Genomic DNA, 25,701 nt, shown 5'->3' on the forward strand with positions numbered 1-25,701 from the left:
CTATATGTTTTTCTTTGGGTTCACCTTCTTATTTAGCTTCTCTGGGATCACGAATTATAGGCTCAATGTCTTTTATTTATGGCTAGAAACCCATTATGAGTGAGTACATCCCATGTTCCTCTTTTTGGGTCTGCCTTACCTCACTCAGGATAGTGTTTTCTATTTCCGTCCATTTGCATGCAAAATTCAAGAAGTCATTGTTTTTTACTGCTGTTACTGTAAACTTTTGTTTGCATAATTCGATCTGCTTTTGTTAATTGTACTGACTGTTTTGAAATCTACCTTTACTCTTGCATTCCTCCTTTGAAATATGATGCATAGTCTACTGACTTCAACTCCTCATGTGAGTTTTACTGTTTAATTTGTCACCAGGTGTTAAACTCCTCAGTGTTTCCCCCCAAGAGTAAATGTTATGTTTCCCAAGATTCTCATTTTTTAAAATTCCTTTTGTCACTCATCATTTGTCAGAAATTTTTATGTTAAGTTCTTGCTCAGTATTTAATAAGTTTAACAGATACAAGGAAAAAGAAAGTGGACTTCGGACGCACTGTCCACCTCTTCTGTGATGCACATCTTCCTTGGTAACATTTCCCTCTAGTACTACACATAGAACTAACACATAAACACAAGTTTCTGAATTAGTGCAATTTGGAATCATTTCACTCTGTTCCTCTCATTGTGTCATTTTCAGGACTTCCTTGTGGGCCTCCACCTTCAATCCATCATGGTATTGTGTCTCATGAACTAGACAGTTACCAACATGGAGCAGAGGTGACATACAGTTGTTCTGAAGGATTTGGAATTGATGGACCAGAATTTATTATTTGTGTAGGAGGAAAGTGGCCCAAACCACCAGATTGCAAAAGTATAGTTTTATTTTCATTCTTTGTGTAATAGATTATGTACTTCGAGTTACATATGGTATAAACAAAAAAGTAATCTGTAATTCAAGCATATCACAAGATTTTGATGGATGCTGACAGACAAACACAGTACTATTAAAGCATAGTTTGATCTTTGAGCCCTGTTACTCATTTTCACTTCATGTAGTCTAAGCTATCAGCATCCTCAGACTTCTAGAACACTCTGTTCAAAGTGTTCATCACTACAGTGATGGTTTTAGCAGCAATGCTGTTACAACTACATATGCTCTAACATTTTGAAATAATAACTATAATTATTATTATAAAATGTAAACTAAATTTACATTTGGTGAACCTAAAAAGTATAAATATATCATACTTTCATATGGGAGAAAAACTGAAGTAAAAGTGAAAATATCTCAAGAATTATATACATCAGTATTCTGTATCCAGTGTCATTTCCACCACATTTATTTTAAAAAATTAGAACAATTTAATGTAGCTAAATCAAATGAGAAACTTGTGGTATTTATTATATCTATGAAGCTAACTATTCCTTTATATATTGTATATCCTACAATTTCCTGGAAATAAAACCTGGTATATTCTTTTTCTTTCAGAAACTGATTGTTACGAGTTACCCAGGTTTGAACATGCCATACCCACAGAAGAGAAAAAGAATTCATATAGGTCAGGTGAACAAGTGACATTCAAATGTGAACCTTCTTATCATATGAATGGGTCCAACATCGTGACGTGTGTTAATCGCAAGTGGATTGGAGAGCTGGTATGCAAAGGTAGTTTGATGCACCTTTAAAATGTATTCATTAAAGATTTAAAGGACTAATGAAAAGGTCTAGTAAAATTTAAAAGTGGTCAAAGGTTAGCTTTTTTTATTAATTAATTTATTTAATTATTAAAGATTTCTGCCTCTTCTCCGCCACCACCTCCCATTCCCTCCCCCTCCCCCAATCAAGTCCCCCTCCCTCCTCAGCCCAAAGAGCAAGCAGGTTTCTCTGCCCTGTGGGAGGTCCAAGGACCACCCACCTCCATCCAGGTCTATTAAGGTGAGCATCCAAACTACCTGGGCTCCCACAAAGCCATTACGTGCAATAGGATCAAGAACCCATTGCCATTGTTCTTCAGTTCTCAGTAGTCCTCATTGTCCGTTATGTTCAGCAAGACCGGTTTTGTCCCATGCTTTTTCAGACCCAAGGCCAGCTGGCCGGGGTCTGAAAAAGCATGGGACAAAGGTTAGCTTTTAAAGGCATGATGAAATTAAAATTTAAAAACATAATGTCTAAGCTACTAGAGTGATGATCTTCAGAGTGGTTCCATGGCCAGCATCATCAAGATATTTGGACGAGATTTATCAATGTAATTTTAACACTAAGGAGCTCATCCTAAAGACATTACATAGAAAAGCATCTATTGGAGAGACCTTGAGTCTTTCATAGATTCTGTGCAAACTCAGTCTGGAAACAATTGCTGTAACCGTAAGCATTTTAAATACATTGTTAAAGAATCACCTTTCAGCTATTGTCTTGTTATATCTCATCTTCTCTAATCCATTAGAATATTGGGATATTTTGTTTGGTCATTATTTTCTTCTACCTATGTTATTCTTTTTTTATTATTTATTTATTTATTAAAGATTTCTGCCTTCTCCCCGCCACCGCCTCCCATTTCCCTCCCCCTCCCCTATCAAATCCCCCTCCCTCATCATCCCTAAGAGTAATCCGGGTTCCCTGCCCTCTTGAAACAATGTCCCCCCTTATGTTGAAAACATTTTTTTCTCACATAATATATCCTGATTTTGTCTTTTGCTCCATCTGTTCCTCTGAGATCCTCTCACCTACTGTCCCATCTGCACTAATCTCCTTTCTGTCTTTCATTAGAAAAGAAAGAGCCTTCTAGAATGTGACAGAAGAAAAAACTGAGGGAAAAGAGGAGTAGAAAACATAGGGGAATAGTAAATACCAAAAGCCCCACCCATTGTCACACTCAGGATTTCCATAAAAACAATAAACTGGAAAACAATATATATGCAAAGGACCTATGGGGTAAAAGCAGAAAAGAAAAATACAGATAAAATGAAGTAAAAACAAAATAAAAATAAAAATAAAAATAAAATGGAGTTTAAAAATAGAGAAATAAAAAGAAAAGCCCTAACAGGTCATTATGAGACAAAAAAATGTCCAAAGATGTCTTTGAGTTTGTTTTATGCAGTCTACCCTAAAGAGTAATTTGTTTCTCCTATGATACTTCCTCGCAGAACTCTTAATTTTATTGTACAAATTATTATCAATATGAGATTGTTTCTGGGTGAGGGATGGGGATATGTATCACCTTCTCCTTTTGGCTCTATTACAACATCTGGTACAGACCCATCAAGGTTCTTGAATGCTGCCTCAGTTTCTGTGAGTTCATGTGTGCATCAATGATGTTTGTTTAGAAGGCCTTGATTTTTTGTTTCCTCTATCTCTTCTGGTTGTTATGCTCTTTCAACCTCCTCTTCTTCATGATTCCTTGAGCCTTATGGGGGGCGGGATTTGATGGAGATACTCCAGGACAAACCTTGGAGTGTTCGAAGATTTCTACATAATATCTGTCTTTGGGTCTCTGTATTTGTTACTATCTGCTGCAGGACAAAGCTTCTCTGATAACAGCTGAGTAAGGCACTAATCTATGAAAACAGAAGAATGTCATATGGAATTGTTTAATCACTATAGATTTTCCATAGTGATATTTTATTTGTGTTTTAAAAATAAAGTTTGCCTAAAGATCAGAGTTCAAAGCTAGCCACACTAGTTATCTATAAAGATCAGGCAGTGGTGATGTATGCCTTTAGTACCAGCACTAGTGAGGAATATAGGGTGGAATAAGACAGGAGCTTGTTATCTTTGCAATCTAAAGATTTTATAAAGGTAAGAGCTCTCTAGTGGTTGACTGTTTTGCTTTTCTGATCTTCAGAATGAACCTCAATGTCTGTCTCCACATTTATTTTTATTAAACCAGTTAGAATTTGTGCTAAACCTGGCACCCAACATTTGGAGTATGAATTCATGAAAAAGTCATTTGACGATGGCTTTGCAGCCGCTAGCATAGGCCATATTTACACATGGCCAGGTTCACCGCCCTAGTAATTTGGTCATGGGCTTTCCCTGAACATCCTTCTTGGGCTGCAGCGAAACTAGGTAGCTACCTTAAAACTCAGTCAGGTTTTACAGTTCTACACAGCAGCAATAAACCTTACATCTTAATCATTAGTGGCAGCAGATTTGGTGAGAAAATTGGGAATTCATTAAGTCAGGAATTAGTTAAAAGAGAGAGTATTTTTCCACTTTAAAAACCTGGAAGCACAATTACAATAGAGAAAGTTAGGTCTCTGTGTAATTATGTAATGCATGATTTAAATGGAGGGATAATCAACTGAAACTGATATACTATTAATTATCATTTTGATAATCCTTGCCATCATTTTGATAATATATTTTTTACTTTATTTTATTTTTTAATAAAAAAACAATCTTTTTTTATTTTACATACAAATCCCAATTCTCACTCCCTCCCCTCCTCCCACTCCCTACATCTACCCCTTCAACTCATTCCCTCCATGCTTCAGAAATGGTAAGGGACATTGCTTTGGGGAAGGTTCAAGGCCCTCCCTACTATAGGCTGAGAAAAGTATCCATCCAAAGAGAATAGTTTCCCAAAAAGCCAGTACAAGCAGTAGGGATAAATTCTGGTGCAACTGCCAGTGGTCCCACAGTCTGCAGAACCCACGCAAACTGTTACCCACATTCAGATAGACTAGTTTGGACCTATGCTGGATCCTTCACTGTCTGACTGGAGTTGGTGAGCTCTCATTACCTTAAGTAAACTATTTCAGTAGGTGTCACCATCATGGTCTTGCTTCTTTGTTCATATTCTCACTCCTCCCACACTTCAACTGAACTTTGGGAGTTCAACCCATTGTTCCATTGCGAGTCCCTGAATCTGTTTGCATCAGTTGCTGAATGATGGTTCTATGATAATATTTAAGATATTTTCCGGTGGTGGTGGCAGCCAACACTCATGAGGCAGAGACAGGCAGATCTTCATGAGTTCAAAACCAATCTGGTCTACAAAAGCTATTTCCAGGACAGTCACCAAAGCTAAACAGAGAAACCCTGTCTGGAAAAAAAAAAAAAAAAGATATTCTTCAATTCTTCAGTCTGACTACAAGGCAAGGCCAGTTCAGGCACCCTCTCCTCTATTGCTTAGGGTCTTAGCTGGGGTCATCCTTGTGTATTCCTGAGAATTTCTATAGTGCCAGGGAGCCCCCATAATGGCTCCCTCAATCAAAATATCTATTTCCTTGCTCTCATTTCTGTCCTTCCTCCATCTCGACAACCCTGCTCCAAGTTGTCTTCTGCTTTCCCCTTCTACTCTCCTCCTCTCCTTCTGCCCTCCCTTCTCCCCATAACCCCATGTTCCCAATTTTGTCAGGTGATATTGTCTATTTACCCTTTAGAGGTTAATCTATGTATGTTTTTCTTAGGGTTCACCTTGTTACTTAGCTTCTCTAGAATCATGAATTAAAGGCTCAATATCCTTTTCTTTACAGCTAGTATGCACTTATGAACTTATACCATGTTCATCTTTCTGGGTCTGGGTTACCTCATTCAGGATGGTTTTTGCTAGTTCCTTCTATTTGTATGCAAATTTTAAGATATCATTGTTTTTTACTGCTGAGAAGTAGTCTAATGTGTAAATGTGCCACATTTTCTTTATGCATTTTTTGGTTGTGGGTCATCTAGGTTATTTCTAGGTTCTAAGTATTACAAATAATACTGCTATGAACAGAGATGAACAAATTTCCTTGTAGTACGATTGAGTATCTTTTGGGTATTGTTAGGGACCAGCCCAGATATAAACCATTTCTTGTACCAGAGTGGAGGTATGGGAATAAACGAGGCACAGTTCACATGACAATATCAGGTCAGAGTCTCAGCATTTGTTCAAATCCTGAAGATCACCTGTGTTCATTATCCAAACAGTTTTAATATCAAGACATACACTGAGAGGAAAATTCATTAGCATTCTGTTTCCTAGGTAGCAATGAGACTGATGTAGGTCACATCTATGCCAATTTTGTCACATCCATGCCTATGCTCATTTTGTCACTTGGACTGAAAAACACCTCTTCTCCAGGCAACCTTCTAAATTACAATAGAAGGAGCAAAATGACATTAGTATATCCTGATCATGTGTTTATGATGGTGTCTGATTGCTTTTACTATCAAAAGGCTAGGCAATCACCTTCTGTGTGAAGGTGCAAATTGAGTCTTGAAGGTCACTCATAATCCTTTGATCACCAGACTATGTAGGAATATGGGCCTATATAATTCAGACCCTACAATCCACTCCCTTTTATTAATTTTAATAAATTCTGTGCTTCTACAACAGGACATATGATCACATCTGTCTTAGGCAAAACCCCCTTCATTTACTCGTATTTACCTATCATCCAAAACAAGCATTCTAATCATGTGAGTTCCTGGCTTAAGCATGCAGGGATAAAAAGCTTCAAACCCATCTTTGACTGCTGACCTCTGTGAACAAAAGAGATTAAGGGAGAGAAATACCTTTGGGCTCTGGGTCTCAGAACCATACTTTTTTGTCAGGAGAGATTATAATGTTTTATGAATAATCATGCCCCTAAAGACTATACATGAGTTGAAAATGTTTCCTCAGCTGGTCTAGAACACCTCTTAATAATTTTATACTGTATTAAAATCTAGAATTCTTAACACATGCATTAAATCCAAACATTTACAGAGCATGTTAAATTTTCTCAACTTTTCATAAGCAGTTATAAACATTATCAGGTCAATACCATAATTCTAGAGTGGGAATTAACAATAAATCCACAATTTAACATATCACAATTTTCTTAAGTCCATATTAATCAAAAGACAAGAAAATATTTTCTGATGGGTAAGAGTCCAATGATATTGCTGCTACCAAATACCAGTTCTGGTCTCTGAGCAACAATTAACCCATAGGCTGCCTTCTTTTTAAGTAAAGAGGGGCTTCAGTCATTCCTTATTTTAAGTCCTTCTTTCCCTAAGGGGAAAGCTTAGGTCTTAGTTCTCAGGTCCAATATTTTAATCAAAATGAGTTTTATGGCCCAAAGATTAAAACAGCCAAATATTCACTCTGCATTTCAGCTCCAAAGCAAACAGGATTCAGACTACATGCAGGTTGTTGTCATTGTGGTCACCACAGCAGGGCCTCTATGACTGTGTATGTGTCCCGAGTGTCTGGAAGCAGCTCAGTGTCTGTTCTGTCCTTCAATGAAGAATGGCACTCTGCAGTGCAGAGTGATGCCAGCAGGTCCCACAGATCAGGAACTCCTCTCTGTGATGGCACAAAACACTAGACCATGGGCTTTTTCTCCTTCTCCTTTCACTCCAACTCTTCTATGGGGCGCTATCAGCTAGGATGTCATTGGGTCTGCCACTTCTTCCCTGGACATTCAGACATCTCATCAAGCTTTATTTTCTTTCTGTGAAAAAAGCACAAATACATCCTTGATGCCAAATTAATATAGGGTTAGGTCTTTTTATAATTCAATGCAAGGACTTTTTCACCTTGCCTTAACAAAGGTCACCTTGGTGCCACCATGCCAGAATCTGTTTGCAGCTTTGATACTTTTAAGCTGTTTTTAAGGAGGCATGGCACACTCCACAATTCCCTTTCATTATTAACCATATATGAAGTTCTTCTGTTGGAAGAGCCATCTGTAAAATTTAGCATAACATTCTTTAAAGGATCTTTAGTTATACCATTAGTAAAATATAATTGTGAGAATATCAGCAATAATCAGCTGTGAAAAAAATATTACTATGGCCTTTAGATTGAGCAAACACAATTGTCCAAGAATCACTATCTTAAAATCATCAATTAACTAATTGCTTAGTTTAAGAAAGATTGATCATAGTCCGTACTCTGCTAAAACATCTCCAAGATTCCATCTTGCTCTTCTGTAATAAACAAACTACAACTTTAAATTAAGAGTTTAATATCTCAACTGGAAAAACAGGAAAGTGCAGCCATAAAAAGCAGATTTTTCCATAAAACTGCTATAGGAGTAATTTTTGTATTTATTATAGATGCTTACTAAGACTGAATCAAAATTAGTATAATTTACTTGCTGATTATTGTATAGCATATTCTACCTGTTTGAGTACCTGTTTGTCAGCTATTGTAACCTGTCTATTGGAAATTGGCTTATAGCTCCCTTTAAGAGTTTTATTTTGTAGCTCAATATCTTCCATACAAATATTTTAATAAAGGTTTTAGCCATTGTATGTCTTATTAAAATTTTGTAAACTGTCTTCCTTTAAATATAAATCTGTCTAGCTGATAGGAAATGGAAAAAAGAAAGCATACTAAACTAATGATGCTCGAATAACTGGATATTAACATGTAGGATGAAAAATAGATCCATATTCGTCATTATGCACAAAACTCGAGTCCAAATGGATCAAAGACATCAACCTAAAACTAACTACACTGAACCTCACAAAAGAAAAATTTGGAAGTACACTAAAATGCATTGACACATCTCAACCTTGATGATAATTAACGAGGGAAATGAAGATTCCTCTTCATAGTTCTCTAAGTCATTAGGCTCTGACTGATTATAGCTATTCAGTTCCATAAATGCATCTAGCAACTCCTACAGTGGGGAGTAGGGTATCCTCTCCCTTCTAACTAGCTCAGAAGGAAGTAACTCCTGCTATTTGGGATTTAAGTTCAACATTTCCTGTATTAGCATCCAGAAACAAAGCATATTTGCAGAGATGCTTTCTGATCCATAATTGGAATAATGTTGTTGAATCTTTATCCCAACTTCTTTCCATGTCACAGCATCTAAAGCCATGTGTTCAGAAAACTGAGGGCATAGCTGCTCCATAAATTCCAAAAATCCCTCTATCTGTTGCTGCTGTACCCTTGCTCCCCTGTCCTTTAATGTATCTCCAATCAACTGTATAGCCATTTGATTACTTCTTTTTTGCCCCATATTCTATTTATTAGTTATAAAAGTTTTACTCCTGATTTTATTTCCTGCTTCTATTTTTTTTTTAATTCTACTACTTTTTTTGAGCATCCATTACTCATCCATCCACCTCTGGTGCAATTTTATTGTGGTTTCCTCACGTTCTCCTCTACAAGTCTGGTCATATCTTCTGTGTTTTGGGGGCAGTTCACCAATCAGCTTCACATTGCAGAGTGCCAATATGTCAGGGACCAAACCAGACTTCAACCATTTCTCCAAACAAGGTTGGAGGTGTAGGAATAAATGAGGCACAGTTTACATGACAATATTGGTAGGGAGTCTCAGGGTTCATTCAAATCCTAAAGACCACCCACATTTTTATCCAAACAGCTTTTATATCAAAACATAAACTGAGAGGGAAATTCATTAGCATTCTGTTTCCTAGATAGCAGGGGGCATGACTTAGGTCACATATTGGTTATCTGTGCCCCTTTTGTCACATCCATACACATGCCCATTTTGTCTCTTGGACTGAAAAAACGCTTCTTCTTCAGGCGACCTCCTAAATTACAATAGAAGGATCAAAACATTAGATTATCCTGACCACTTGTTTAGGATGGCGTCAGGTGGTTTTTACTATCAAAAAGCTGTTCACCTTCGGTGTGGCAGGTACAAATTGTGCCTTGTAGTTCACTCAGAATTTGTTGACTGCCAGAGAATGTAGGAATAGGGGCCTGTATAATTTGGCCTCTACAGGGTATATGCCAAAGGGTGATATTTCTGGGTCCTGAGGTAGGTTACGTCCCCATTTTCCGAGATACTGCCGTATTGATTTCCAGAGTGGTTTTACAAGTTTGCATTCTCACCAGAAATAAAGGAGTGTTCCCCTTACTCCACATCTTCTCAGCATAAACTATCATTGGTGTTTTTGTTCTTTGCCATTTTTACTGGTATAAGATGGTATCTCAGAGTTGTTTTGATTTGCATTTCTTTGAAGGCTAAGGGTGCTGAACATTTCCTTAAGTGTCCTTCAGCCATTTGAGATTCTTCAGTTGAGAATTCTGTTTAGTTCTGTACTCCATTTTTTTTCTTTATTTTATTCTTTTTTAATTAAAATTTCCGCCTCCTCCCAGTTTTCCCATTCCCTCCCCCTCCTCCCACACATTGCCCCCTTTCCCCACTCCCCTCCCCCTCTCCACACTCCTCTCCCCCTCCCCCCACTCCATTTCCCCTCCCTCTCCAGACTGAAGAGCAGTCCAAATTCCCTGCCCTGCGGGAAGTCCAAGGTCCTCCCACTTCTATCTAGGTCCAGGAAGGTGAGCATCCAAACAGGCTAGGCTCCCACAAAGCCAGTTCATGTATTAGGGTCAAAACCTAGTGCCATTGTCCTTGGCTTCTCATCAGCCTTCATTGTCCGCCATGTTCAGAGAGTCAGATTTCATCCCATGCTTATTTAGTCCCAGTCCAGCTAGCCTTGGTGAGCTCCCAATAGATCAGTTCCACTGTCACAGTGGGTGGGTGCACCCCTTGTGGTCCTGACTTCCTTGCTCATGTTCTCCCTCCTTCTGCTCCTCATTTGGACCTTAGGAGCTCAGTCCATTGCTCCAAATTGCGTCTCTGTCTCTATCTCAATCCATCGCCAGATGAAGGTTCTAAGGTGATATGCAAGATATTCATCAGTATGGCTATAGGATAGGGCCATTTCAGGTTCCCTCTCCTCAGTTGCCCAAAGTACTAGCTGGGGACATCTCCCTGGACACCTGCGAGCCCCTCTAGAGTCAAGTTTCTTGCCAACCTTAAGATGGCTCCCTTAATTAGTATATGTATTTCTCTGCTCCTGTATCCACCCTTCCTATGGGAGCTTGTACTCCATTTTTAAATGGGTTATTGGGAATTTTGATTTTTGATTTCATGAATTCTTAATATATTTTGGAGATCAGTTCTATATCTGATGTGGGGTTGGTGAAGATATTTTCCCATTTAGTAGGCTGCCTTTTGTCTTATTGACTGTGTCCTTTGCTTTACAAAATTTCTCTATTTTGGGAGGTCCCAATTATTATTTTTTTTAATTCTTAATGTCTGTGCTACTGGTGTTATATTTAGGAAGTTGTCTCCTGTGCCATGCATTGAAGGCTACTTCCCACTTTCTCTTCTATCAGGTTCAGTGTATTCAGATTTATATTGAGGTCTTTAATCCATTTGACTTGAATTTTGTGCATAGGGATAAATGCAGCTTTATTTGCATTCTTCTACATGTTGACATCCAGCTATGCCAGTCCCATTTGTTGAAGATGATTTACTTTTTCCATTGTGTAATTTTAGTTTCTTTGTCAAAAATCAGGTATATGTCCTAAGTTTGTGGATTAATATCTGTTTTTTTTATTTGATTGCATTGGTCCAACTGTCTGTTTTTATGACAATACCAAGCTGCTTTCATTACTGTAGCACTATAATAGTGCTTGATATCAGGGATGGTGATGCCTCTGGAAATTCTTTTATTGTACTGAATTGTTTTGACTATCCTGGGTTTTTGTGTCCATATGAAGTTGATTATTGTTCTTTCAAGGTCTGTAAAGCATTGAGATGTTGTTGGGGATTGCGTTGAATCTATATATTGCTTTTGGGAGGATTACCATTTTTATTATGTTGATCCTACCTATCCTGTAACATGGGAGATCTTTCTATTTTCTTATATCTTCTTCAATTTCTTTCTTCAAAGACTTAAGGTTTTTACCCAACAGGTCTTTCACATCTTTGGTTAGTGTTACCCCAAGAGATTTTATGTTTTCTGTGGTTATTTATTAAAGGTGATGTTTCTCTGATTTCTTTCTTGGCTCCTTTATCAATTGTATATAGCAGGGCTATTGATTTTTTTTAGTTGGTCTTGTATCCTGCCACATTAGTGAAGGGAATTTATCAGCTGTAGGAGTTCCCTAGTAGAGGTTTTGGGATCACTTATGTATACTATCATATCATCTGCAAATAGCAAATTTGACTTCTTCCTTTCCAATTTGAATCTCCTTGATCTTTTGTAGTTTTATTGCTCTAGCAACAAGAACTATGTTGAATAATATGGAGAGAGTGGACAGTCTTGTCTTGTTCCTGATTTTAGTGGATTTTCTTTGAGCTTCTCTCCATTTAATTTGATGTTGGTTGTCAGCCTGCTGTACATTGCATTTATTATGTTTAGATATGTTCCTTGTATCCCTGACCTCTCCAAGACCTTTGTCATTAAGTGATATTGAATTTTGACAAATACCTTTTCAGCAACTAATGAAATGATTATATTTTTTCCTTCCAGTTTATATATATGGTGGAATATATTGATAGATGTTCATATGTTGAACCATCCCTGCATTTCTGGGATGAAACTGAATTGATCACAGTGAATGATTTTTTGAAGCATTCTTGGATCTGGTTACACAGTATTTTACTGAGTATTTTTTGCATCAATGATCATGATGGAGATTGTTCTGCCATTATCTTTCTTGGTTGAGTCTTTGTATGGTTTCAGGATCAGGGCAACTATAGTCTCATAAAAAGAGTTTAGCAATGTTCCTTCTGTTTCTCTTATGTGGAACACTTTGAGGACTAGAAATTAGCTCTTCTTTGAAGTTCTGGTAGAATTCTGCACTGAAACCATGCAACCCTAGGCTTTTGCTGTTGTTTGGAGGCTTTTGATGACTCCTTCTCTTTTCTTACAAGTTATAGATCTGTTTAAATTGTTCATCTGGTTTGATTTAATTTTGCTATGTGGTACCTATACAGAAAATTGACTGTTTCTTTTACAATTTCCAATTTTGTAGAGTATATGGTTTTGTAGTATGACTTAATGATTCTCTGGATTTCCACACTGTCTGTTGTTATTTCCCCTTTTATATTTCTGATTTTGTTAATTTGAATATTCTCTCTTTGCCTTTTGATTAGTTTTTATATGGGTTTCTCTATCTTGTTGATTTTCTTAAAGAGCCAGCACATTGTTTCATTGATTCTTTGTATTGTTTTCTCTGCTTCTATTTTACTGATTTCAGCTGTCAATTTGTTTATTTCCTGTCTTCTAATTCTCCTGGGTGAATCTGCCTCTTTTTGTCCTAGAGCTTTCAGGTTTAGTTTTAAGGTCACTAGTGTGAGCTTTCTCCACTGTCTTTATGTAGGCATTTATTGCTATGAACTTTCCTTTTAACACTGCTTTCATAGTGTCACATAGGCCTTTTTATGTTGTGTATTTATTTTAGTTGAATTCTAGAAAGTCTTTAATGTCTTTCTTATTTCTTCCTTGACCCAGGGGTGGTTTCAGTAAAGCACTGTTCAATTTCTATGAGTTTGTAGTGTTTCTGCAATTAGTGTTGTCATTAAATTCTAACTTTAAACTGTGGTGATCCAATAGATACAGGGTGTTACTCCAATTTTTGTATCTATTGAGGGTTGTTTTGTTAAGGTGTATTTGGTCAATTTTAGAGAAGGTTCCATGAGGTGTTAAGGACAAGGTATTTTCTTTTGTGTTTGGGCGAAATGTTCTATAAATGTCTATTAATTCCATTTGAGTCATGACTTCTCTTAGTTCCCTTATTTCTCTGTTAAGTTTCTGTCTGGTTGATCATTGGTGCAAGTGGGAAGTTGAAGTATGTGTGTTTTGATATGTCATTTAAGCTTTAATAATGTTTCTTTTTCATATGTGGGTGCTCTTGTACTTGGAGCATAGATGTTCAGGATTGAGACTTCATCTTGAAGGATTTTTCCTGTTATGAGTAAAAAATGCCCTTCTCCATCTCTTCTATTGATTTTAGTTTGAATTCTATTTTCTTAGATATTAGAATAGCTACACCCACTTGTTTCTTACATCCATTTGGTTTGAAAATCTTTTCCAAACCCTTTATTCTGAGGTAGTATCTGTCATTGAGCTTGAGGTGTGTTTCTTGTATACAGCAGAAGGATGAATCCTGCTTTCATAGCCATTCTCTTAGCCTGTGTCTTTTTATAGGTGAATTGAGCCAATTGATTTTAAGAGATAATAATAACCAGTGATTGTTAATTTCTGTTAATTTTTCCTTGGTAGTATTTGTCCCTTCTTTTGGTTTTGCTGGAGTGATGTTATCTGTTGCCTGTGTTTTTGTGGTTGAAGTTAGCTTTCTTGGGTTGGAGTTATCCTTCTAGAACATTTTGTTGGGCTGGATTTATTGATAGGCATTGTTTTAATCTGGTTTCCTTGGTCAAAGATAGCATTAAATCCAAAAAAAATCTTAACACAAAACATCTAGGAATTCTGAAACACCATGAAAAGACCAAACCTAAGAATAATAGGAATAAAAGAAAAACATTTGATAATTCTTGGTTTATCTCTTAAAAAGTTGCCTGGTTTGACTGCCAAGACACAGGGCTTAAAATAATTTAACAAGACAGATCAAAGAGTTATTCAAATACAGATAAAGGAATTTAAAGGAGAACCAATTTCAGCATTGCATTATAAGGTTAGACTAGAGCAACCTAAGGTTTTCAAACAACCAACCTTTATATATCCAGTAACATTATAGGAATTGAAAAATGATAGATGCTCTGTGTTGTGGGAGGCTGCTTGTTTGTTTTTGGCTGCTCAGCCCCAAAATAATTACATAGATACTATATTATTTTCAATACTTTTTGGCCAACAGCTTAAGCATGTATTTGGAATATCTTTATATCTTAAATTAACACATTTTTATTAATCTGTATATTGTCACATGGCTATGGCTTACAGGGTAAAGTTTTATCAGGTGTCTTTCTCTGGCAGCTCCATGGCTTTTCTCTTTCACTGCCTACTCTCTCTCTCTCTCTCTCTCTCTATATATATATATATATATATATATTATATATATATATATATATATATATATATTTCTTTAAGCTTGTCTATATTCTGTTAGGCCATTGGCTGAAAGCAGTTTCTTCATTAACCAATAAAAGCAACATATATACAGAATTATGAGAGGTCATTTCCAGAGGTTCGAGGAATATTCAAAAGGTCAAGTATCATAATTGTAACAAATGATATCACCTTAAAATGGTATCACCATGATATCATTTTGTCACAATTTTAATGTAAACAGGTCATTCCTAGAAACAATGCTTTTTCTAAGCATAATTCAAACAGAAAACCTCTCCTTTCCAAATTATGCTGAAGTTGTGGTAAAAAAAGGTCATTGGACTAATGAATGTAGATCAACAAGATACATTCAAGGTAATCCTTTGCCATCAGAAAACTCCTTGATGATGTCAACTAAATGATGTCATCAAAGGTCTAATAGACATAGGTGTGGATGTAACAAAAATTTCATCAGAATTTTAGCATTCAAATCGGCCTCTCCAGGAGATAAATGTTCTTCTTTTAGGGATTAGAACTTTATTTCAGGTAAAGTAGAACTCAAGATGGATTGAATGATAGAGGCTAGAAAGCCAGAAAGAAAAATTAGAGCCACATGTCACTAATATAACAATGAATTTTTAGGGATTTAATTTCTTCCAACAATGGTATACTCAGATTAACATTCCTCAAATCTTAGAAACAAACCACAAATGAACATATGTATCTGGAAAAATATTGCAAGTTATTATAAAGAACAGTCATTGATCATTCAGGTTGTACAATAACAGATCACAACAGCTGCTGCTATTTCAAAGGCACCAACAGCCCTACGTTTAAAATGGATGACAGACAAACCTGTACTAGTTTTGCAATGGCCTATAACAACAGAGAAACTGTGGGATTTAGAACAAGTAGCATGGGAGAAACTAAATGCTCAGCATATTGAGGAATCAATCGGCCCTTGGAATTCTCCTATATTTGTTGTTAAAAGAAATCTGGAAAATGAAAAATGGTAGCAGATCTAAGAGTTGTTAATACTGTGATTAAGCCAGTGAGTCGCTACAGTCTGGAATTCTTTTGCCTTCTCTATTGCCTTATTAGGATGGACTCTTATAGTTATTGTAGTAAAGATTGTTTTTTTACTATACCTTTACAAAAAAAGGCATAGAAAAGTTTACTTTTGTACCATGCCTAATTACAGTAATTCTTAGCCTGTTAAGAGATATAAACGGAAAGACTCTCTCACATGAAATGAAAACTAATCCTAACCTGTACCAACATTTTGTATAGTAGTTTTTGGAAATAATATTTATGCAAATTCCTCTTATGCAAATACTTTACCATTACATGGACGACATTTCCTTACCTGATTCAAGTGTAGATGCTTTAGAAGCAACCTTTTAAGAAGTAAAGAAAATTTTGCCTTGTTGGAGATTAAAAATCATACCTAAAAATACAAAGAGGAGATTTTATTAATCATTTAGGCTATAAAATAGATTAACAAAAATTTAGACTCCAAAGAAGCAAATTAGGAGAGATCCATTGCAGAATCTTAATGACTTACAAACATTTCTAAGAGACATTTTCAATCTATGTCCCATTATTTGGACAAAGCCTGATGAACAGATTAATTAAAACACAACCTAGACTTAATAATTCCAGGATTTAAATAATTCCAGGAAATTATAAGCTGAAGCTGAGAGAGAATAGGCTACAATAGAAGAGAAATTACATAAGGCACATGTGGATTGTGTGGATCTGAATCTTAACTGCATTCTGGTTACATTACACTCCAATTATTCCCCTACAGGAATTTTAATGCAGAGGGAAGATATTTTCTTTCAACGGAACTTTTTTCCACATAGACTGAGTAAAAAATTTAAAAACTTATGTAGAAAAGGTCTTTGAGTTAATTTTAAACAAAAATGAGACTTCCAATTAGCAGGAATAAACCCAGCATTATAAACTTATAATAATGATGAAATTGACAAATTGTGAACAGAAAGTGAACACTTACAAAGAGCTTATAGTAATTTTTGAGACATATTAACATAAAATATCTCAAAAACTAGAGAATTAAACTTATAAAGAGAACTAACTGGATCCTTCCTCACATTGTGTGAAAACACCAATAGCTAGAGTCACTACTTTCTATACTGATGCAAAGAGGTCAGGAACAGCAGGTTACAAATCAGAAAATTTAAGTAAGGTGGATAAAAACCATTATGATTCTGTCCAAAAGTCAGAATTATATGCTATTCTCAAGTGCTAAGGATTTTAAAAAACCTCTTAACACCAATTTGCAATATGCAAAAAGAGTTGTTTTGCATATTGAAACCACCGAGTTTCTACCAGATGACACAGAATTAACTTTATTATTTATTCAGTTACAAGATGCAATCAGAAATAGGAATAATCCATATACATAACACATATATAATCCTATACAGGTCTGCCAGGGCTTCTGGCACAAAGTAATGTAGAAATTGATCAATTAATGACTTAGGATAATAAGGAAATGCATTTTAGCAATTAGTCACCTACTACAATCAAACTTGTAGTCATATTAGGTATGTTTTTAAGGTCAAAGAGAAATATATTTTAAATATACAGGTCATCTTCACTTCAGAGATCTACATGAAATAGCATTTAAGACGTTTTAATAACATATATTCTTTTCCTTTTTATGACAATGAACATGTCTGCTCCTAGCAGCACCAATCTATTTCCAAGAAGATGATGGGCATCAAAGAAACTCCACATAAAGTTTACCATTTTGTTGCAAAAGTAAGCCACAAAACAAGAAAATGCCCTTACCTTGACTGCTGACAGTATGCTATCCTAATTGGACAAGCAGGAGACAAAAAACAATGACTGCCAAACCTTCTCAAGAAAATGCAGACCAGTTTTTCAAAAAAATTGCTTCATTGAAATGTCTGAGGAATATTCTAGGCCTTTAGCATAAAGATGAGTGCTCCAATGTCGTGGAGAAACTTTGGGTGATGTCCAGGCAGCCAGATGTTTCTGTCATTGCTTACATTTTTTGAAGTCACTTGCTTGCATTTCCTCCTTTCTCAATTTTATTATTTCATTCTCTGGTCTCTGAGATAGTTGAAGAATTAAAAGTTATAGTTACAGTTTTCCCTGTTTATGAGACCTGGAAAAGAAATTTACTAACGAAGTACAAAGCATATAACACTGAGAGATATCAAAAGATAGTTTTGGATGGTAATGCAAGTTATGATAGAAAGTATGTTAGGTATAAAAATTTTGACTCATCAAGATAGAATAACTAATTATTCTATCAAATAACTAATGACATTAGTTAATAACTAATAACACTAGTGAGTTACGGAGGTCAGGCAGTGGTGGTTCACACCACTATCACTAGAGAATAAAATAAGTTGGGATAAGACAGAACTTGCTCTCTTGTCAATCTGAAGATCTTGTAGAGGGAAAAGCTCACCACTGGTTGCCTACTTTGCTTTTATGGTCTTCAGCTTGAACCCCAATATCTGTTTGCAGATTTTTGTTACTAAGATCAGTTAGAATTTGTGCTACAGTTTTGCTTTATTTTGTTTGTTTTTACAAGAGTATTATTTGGCCGGGCGGTGGTGGCACACGTCTTTAATCCCAGCACTCGGGAGGCAGAGACAGGTGGATCTCTGTGAGTTCGAGACCAGCCTGGTCTACAAGAGCTAGTTCCAGGACAGGCTCCAAAACCACAGAGAAACCCTGTCTCGAAAAACCAAAAAAAAAAAAAAAAAGAGAGTATTATTTGGTTTCTCAGTAGTATTAGGTCCCTGGATGTCTGATCTCAGATTCTTGGTCACCCAAGAAGTGTCACATATGGGTTTCATCTCATGGAGGACCCCATAATTCATATTAGATATTTCTTCATCAATCTAACAAGCTAGGAATCTCCATTTTCCTACCATACAATGCAGGCAGAACATCATAGATCAAGGATTTGTGGCTGGGTTGGTATTATGTTTCTACTTTAGTAGCATGCAATGTACTTTCCTTTACCAAAGACACTAGCCTGTAGAACTGAAGGTGCTATATGTAGTTAATAGCTCAACTTTGTTGTATCCAGTGAGTTGTAAAGGTATTATCTTTCATAATGTAGCCTTGCCTCCAGTTTATGTAAAACAACCTAGTCTTGCCAACATCCCAGTGATTTTGAACGTTCTCATGTAATCTCTTTGGGAAATAATTCAACCAGATTTAACCCAATTCTGGTAATAAAAGCTTTATTTAATGTCAAGAATTGTCCATTGGGGTTCTGTCTCCCCACGTTGTTGTTTTTTTCATACAGATTGCCTTCATAATTGTATGCATTTTAGCTTCTACTGTATTATGTTTCCATAATAGCCTTCAAACAATACTTAGTTATAGCTGTCCTTTCCTATATTCTGTTCCTTTTCTCCCCTTGTCATAACTATATACTCTACTTTGCCATCCTATGAAGACTATTCCTTCCCCAGGTCTTTTGCTCTATACCTAATATCTCTTGTTCTATGGATTGTGGCTTATCTATCATTGACTTAACAGCTAGTATCCATATAAGAAAATACATATGTATATCTTTCTGAGTCTGGATTCCCTCATTCAAAATATTTTTTTTTCCAGTTTCATATATTTACCTGTGAATTTGATGAATTCATTTGTGTGTATGTGTGTGTGTACGTGTGTGTGAATGTACCATATTTTTTTTCTTTTTTTTTCATTTCTTTATTAAAGATTTATGCCTGTGCCTCCCATTTCCCTCCCCCTCCCCCAATCCAGTCCCCCTCCCTAGACAGCCCTAAGAGCAATCAGGTTTCCCTGCCCTGTGGGAAGTCCAAGGACCACCCACCTCCATCCAAGTCTAGTAAGGTGAGCATCCAAACTGCCTAGGTTCCCACAAAGCCAGTACATGCAGTAGGATCAAAGCCCATTGTCACTGTTCTTGACTTCTCAGTAGTCCTCATTGTCCTCTATGTTCAGCGAGTCCGATTTTATCCCATGCTTTTTCAGATCCAGGCCAGCTGGCCTTGGTGAGTTCCTGATAGAACATCCTCATTGTCTCAGTGTGTGGGTGCACCCCTCGCAGTCCTGAGTTCCTTACTCGTGCTCTCTCTTCTGCTGCTCCTGATTTAGACCTTGAGATTTCAGTCCAGTGTTCCAATGTGGGTCTTTGTCTCTGTCTCCTTTCATCGCCTGATGAAAGTTAATATTCAGGAGGATGCCTATATGTTTTTCTTTGGGTTCCCCTTCTTATTTAGCTTCTCTAGGATCATGAATTATAGGCTCAATGTCCTTTATTTATGGCTAGAAACCAAATATGAGTGAGTACATCCCATGTTCCTCTTTTTGGGTCTGGCTTACCTCACTCAGGATAGTGTTTTCTATTTCCATCCATTTGCATACAAAATTCAAGAAGTCATTGTTTTTTACTGCTGGATAGTACTCTAATATGGATATATTCCATACTTTCTTCATCCATTCTTCCATTGAAGGACATCTAGGTTGTTTCCAGGTTCTGGCTATGACAAACAATGTTGCTATGAACATAGTTGAGCATATACTTTTGTTGTATGTTAGGGCATCTCTTGGGTATATTCCCAAGAGTGGTATTGCTGGGTCCAGGGGTAGGTTGATCCCAAATTTCCTGAGAAACTGCCACACTGATTTCCAAAGTGGTTGCACAAGTTTGCATTCCCACCAGCAATGGATGAGTGTGCCCCTTTCTCCACAACCTCTCCAGCAAAGGCTATCATTGGTGTTTTTTATTTTAGTCATTCGGACAGGTGTAAATGGTATCTTAAAGATGTCTTGATTTGCATTTCCCTGATCGCTAAGGAAGTTGAGCATGACCTTAAGTGTCTTTTGGCCATTTGAACTTTTTCTGTTGAGAATTCTCTGTTCAGCTCAGTGCCCCATTTTTTTAATTGGGTTGAATAGCCTTTTAAGGTCTAGTTTCTTGAGTTCTTTATATATTTTGGAGATCAGACCTTTGTCAGTTGCGGGGTTGGTGAAGATTTTCTCCCAGTCAGTGGGTTGCCCTTTTGTCTTAGTGACAGTGTCCTTTGCTTTACAGAGCTTCTCAGTTTCAGGAGGTCCCATTTATTCAATGTTGCCCTTAATGTCTGTGCTGCTGGGGTTATATGTAGGAAGTGGTCTCCTGTGCCCATGTGTTGTAGAGTACTTCCCACTTTCTCTTCTATCAGGTTCAGTGTGTTCAGACTGATATTGAGGTTTTTAATCCATTTGGACTTGAGTTTTGTGCATGGTGATAGATATGGATGTATTTTCATTCTTCTACAGATTGACATCCAGTTCTGCCAGCACCATTTGTTGAAGATGCTCTCTTTTTTCCATTGTATACTTTTAGCCCCTTTATCAAAAATCAGGTGTTCACAGGTTTGGGAGTTGAAGTCCGGGTCTTCTATTCGATTCCATTGGTCGACTTCTTTGTTTTTATGCCAATATCAAGCTGTTTTCAATACTGTAGCTCTGTAATAGAGTTTGAAGTCAGGGATGGTAATGCCTCCAGACGATCCTTTATCGTATAAGATTGTTTTGGCTATCCTGGGTTTTTTGTTTTTCCATATAAAGTTGATTATTGTTTTCTCCAGATCTGTGAAGAATTTTGATGGGATTTTGATGGGGATTGCATTGAATCTATAGATTGCTTTTGGTAGAATTGCCATTTTTACTATGTTGATCCTCCCAATCCAAGAGCAAGGGAGATCCTTCCATTTTCTGGTGTCCTCTTTAATTTCTTTCTTCAAAGACTTAAAGTTCTTGTCAAATAGATCTTTTGCTTCCTTGGTCAGAGTTACCCCAAGATATTTTATGCTGTTTGTGGCTATTGTGATGGGTGATGCTTCTCTGATTTTCCTCTCTGCTTCCTTATCCTTAGTGTATAGGAAGGCAACTGATTTTTTTGGAGTTGATCTTGTAACCTGCCATATTACTAAAGGTGTTTATCAACAGTAGGAGTTCTTTGGTAGAGTTTTTGGGGTCGCTTATGTATACTATCATGTCATCTGCAAGTAACAAAAGCTTAACTTCTTCCTTTCCAATATGAATCCCCTTGATCCACTAATGTTGTCTTATTGCTATTGCTAGAACTTCAAGCACTATACTGAAGAGGTATGGAGAGAGTGAACATCCTTGTCGTGTTCCTGATTTTAGTGGGATGGCTTTGAGAAATTAGTATGGCCACATCGGCTTTTTTCTTAGGAAAAACCCTTTACTCTGAGTAGATGCCTGTCTTTGTGGTTGAGATGTGTTTCTTGCAAACAGCAGAATGTTGGATCCTGTTTTTGTATCCAATCTCTTAGCCTGTGCCTTTTTATAGGATAATTTAGACCATTAATATTTAGTGATATTAATGACCAGAGGTTGTTTATTCCAGTTATTCTTATTTTTTGGGGGGGGAGTAGAGTTTGTGTGTCTCCCTTCTTTGAGTTGTGCTGTTGAAGGGTCACTAGATGCCTAAGTTATTGTAGGCAGTGTTGGCAATGTTGGATTCCTTGGGTTGTGATTTTCCTTCTATTACTTTCTGTAGGGCTGGATTTGTGGCTGCGTATTGTTTAAATTTCTTCTTATCCTGGAATGTCTTGTTTTCTCCATTGATAGTGAACGATAGCTTGGGTGGGTATAGTAGTTTGGGCTTGCATCCATGGTCTCTTAGTTTCTGCAGTACATCTATCCAGGACCATCTGGCTTTCATGGTTTCCATAGAGAAGTCAGGTGTAAGTCTGATCGGTTTACCTTTATAATTTATTTGCCCTTTTTCCTTTGCAGCTCTTAATATTCTTTCTTTAATCTGTATATTTTGTGTTTTGATTATTATATGGTGAGGGGATTTTTTTTTTGATCCAGTCTGTTTGGTGTTCTGTATCTTCTTAAATATTCAAAGGAATATATTTCTTTATGTTGGGAAAGTTTTCTTCCATAATTTTGTTAAAAATATTTTCTGGGCTTTTGAGCTGTGACTCTTCTCCTCCTTCTATCACTATTATTCTGAGGTTTGGTCTTTTTATGGTGTCCCAAATTTCCTGAATATTTTGTGATGAGAATTTGTTGGCTTTGCTCTTTTCTTTGATCAGTGTGTTTATTTTCTCTACAGTGTCCTCAGAATCTGAGATTCTTTCTTCTATCTCTTGTATTCTATTGATTATGCTTGTTTCTGTAGTCTCTGCTCATCGACTTAGATTTTCCATATACAGCTTGTCCTCGGTTTGTGTTTTCTTCCTTGCTTCCATTTCAGTTTTCAATTCTTGAACTGTTACCATTACCTGTTTGATCGTTTTTTCTTGGTTTCCCAGGGTATCATTTACGTATTTACTCATTTCTTCAAACTTTTTGTTATACTTCTCATCCATTTCTATAAGGGTGTTTTTTACATGTTGTTTAAGGGACTTTATTGCTTTCATAAACTCAATTATTTCCACTTCTTCTGTGTTAGGGTGTTCAAGTCCTTCTGTTGTAAGATCATTGGGTTCTGGTGTTTTCATGTTGGTTTTCAGATTGTTGGGTGAATTCTTGCCTTGGCACCTGCCCATCTTCTCCTATCAATGCTACCTACTGGGTCTTTTAAAACAGGATCAGGTTTCCCTGCTGGCCAGGGGCCCCACTTACAAAATGCCCTCGCTCCATTTCCTAGCTCCCTCCGCGGGCCAAGATCCCTCTCACCACTCAGAAGGGTCTTCAGGAACAGGACCAGGCTCCCCATTCACCAGGACCTTGCCAACAAAAGGCCTCCCACTCTTCAGGCCAGCCACCAAAACAGAGAAACTCCTACTGCTCTCTGCCCCGAGTTCCTGACCCAGAGCCCAAACAGGCTAAACTGGGTGATCCCACAGCCCTGCAGAAGGGGGGGAGAGTGAAGGAGGCCCCTGGGCTCAAGCTGGGATGGGCTAAGGAGAGGGTCGCAGCAGAGGAGGACCAGCCCCAGCAGAGAGGACCAGCCCTCGCAGACTAATGGGGGGGAGGTCAAGGGGGTCGGGGAATGCCCCCACTCCATTTCCTGTGTCCCACCGCTGGCCAAGAACACTCTAACCACCCAGGAGGGTCTTCCGGGACAGGACCAGGCTCCCATTCACCAGTGGACCTCGCCAATAAAAGGCCTACCACTCTGCAGGCCAGGCCCCAAAAACCTACTTGATTTAATTGTAGTTGGGTGATCTGCTCTCAGTGTGGGCTTCGCTATTTCATGCTTGGACTGTCCCGCATCCGCCACGTGTGTCTGCTCACCGGTCTCTGCCCGCTGCATGGGTCTGTGCGCCGATCTCCGCCTGCTGCTTGTGTCTCCCTGTACCATATTTTATATCTATTTATCTGTTAATAAATACATTTGGGGCCTGGAGGGATGACTCAGCCATTAAAGGCCAGGCTCACAACCAAAAATATAAGAAATACATTTGGAATCTTATGTGTTGATTGGATATTTAAGATGAACAAATAGCTAATGATACTTTTTTTTTTTTAAGATAATTCCTGTGGGAATCCACCACATGTGGAAAATGCTACTATGGTAACAAGGCCCATGGCTAAATATCCATCTGGTGTGAGAGTACGTTATGAATGTAATAAACCTTTTGAAATATTTGGGGAAGTAGAAGTGATGTGTCAAAATGGGATTTGGACAGAACCACCAAAATGCAAAGGTAGGCCATCATATTTCTCAATGCTTTTGTTTGTTTGTTTGCTCGAGGCAGGGTTTTTCTGTAGCTATTGAGCCTGTCATGGACCTAACTCTTGTAGACTATGTTGGCCTTCAAGTCACAGAGATCAACTTGCTTCTTCCTCTTGAGTGCTGGGATTAATGGCGTGTGCTACCACCACCCAGCCCCAATGCTTATTTAGTAAAGTAATTTGGTTACTGTAAATTAGTGAAGATAAAGTGAAGTAATTTTTATGAGAATCATTTTTCTAACTTTTCTTTTTTTATTTTAATAATGAAAATAGATTCTTTACTCATACAATACATGCCTTCTGCAATTTATTATATCCTTCCATCCTCCTCCCAGCTCCCTCCCCCAACATATTTCCTCCAGATCCACTCCCTCAGCATTTTCCTTCAGAAAGGAATAGACCTTCAAGAGATAACAATCAAATGGGACAAAACAAGATAAAATAAGACAAGTTAAAACCCCTCATATAGAGACTATTGGAGGTAACTCAATAGAAAGAAAAGAGTTAGAGAGACAATCATTGTCACTGTTAGAGTCTTAGGAAAACACCAAGCTAACAGCCATAACATATATGCAAAGCACCTCTTGTAGACACACGCAGGCCCCACATTTGCTGCTTCAGTCTCGGAGCCCATGTGAGGTCTGCTAAGGTGACTCAGTGGACCATGTTCTCATGATTTCCTTCATTTACTCTGACTCCTACAATCTTTCCTTTCCTGTTCTTTGAGTTCCCCATTCTCCAAATGAAGGATCCAATAAAGACCACCAATTTAGATAAATCCTAATGTCTGAGTAAGGGTCTCTGCACCCACTCTTATCTGCTCTTGGAAGAAGCCTCTTTTATGTTGACTGGTCAAGGAACTGGTTCTATTTCTCTGGGCTGTCCCTTCTTTGGTTCTTTGTGATTTATGTAGTATGAGGCAGATGTCTCCTAAAGATGGCTCAGTCATTCAATGAAAAGCTCACAACCAAGATTATAAGAAAGTGAAAACAATATTGATAAAGTTTCAATTCTTTTGGTGAATTTATTGAGGAATTATGGTTGAAATTTTTCAACAAAGGTTCTATCAGATTTTAGGAACATTGCCACACAGGAAAAAATTGTCACTTTAAACCTTAAGCCACTCATTTATTTATTAAATATTGAATGTATAAAATGCACTTATATGAGGCTGAATAAAAGATTTTCAAAATATTTACTTTGAAATACTTGAAATTTGCAAATGAGTAGTGTAATAAAATATTTTCAAGTAGTTAAAT

The 25,701-nt window shown here is 37.2% G+C and overlaps 1 protein-coding gene across 2 annotated transcripts in view; it reads left to right on the forward strand.

The window, feature by feature from the left end:
* Cfh (complement factor H) overlaps nucleotides 1-25,701 on the forward strand; it is a 109,086-nt gene that overhangs the window by 71,983 nt on the left and 11,402 nt on the right. For both annotated transcript variants that reach the window (XM_057769657.1, XM_057769658.1), the window contains 3 exons: nucleotides 692-865; nucleotides 1,484-1,660; nucleotides 24,238-24,414. In XM_057769657.1, coding sequence (XP_057625640.1) covers nucleotides 692-865; nucleotides 1,484-1,660; nucleotides 24,238-24,414 — 528 coding nt within the window. The remainder of the gene's footprint in view (nucleotides 1-691; nucleotides 866-1,483; nucleotides 1,661-24,237; nucleotides 24,415-25,701) is intronic.

Source organism: Chionomys nivalis, chromosome 5 (assembly GCF_950005125.1).
Source record: "Chionomys nivalis chromosome 5, mChiNiv1.1, whole genome shotgun sequence".
In the NCBI taxonomy this organism is placed as follows: Eukaryota; Metazoa; Chordata; class Mammalia; order Rodentia; family Cricetidae; genus Chionomys; species Chionomys nivalis.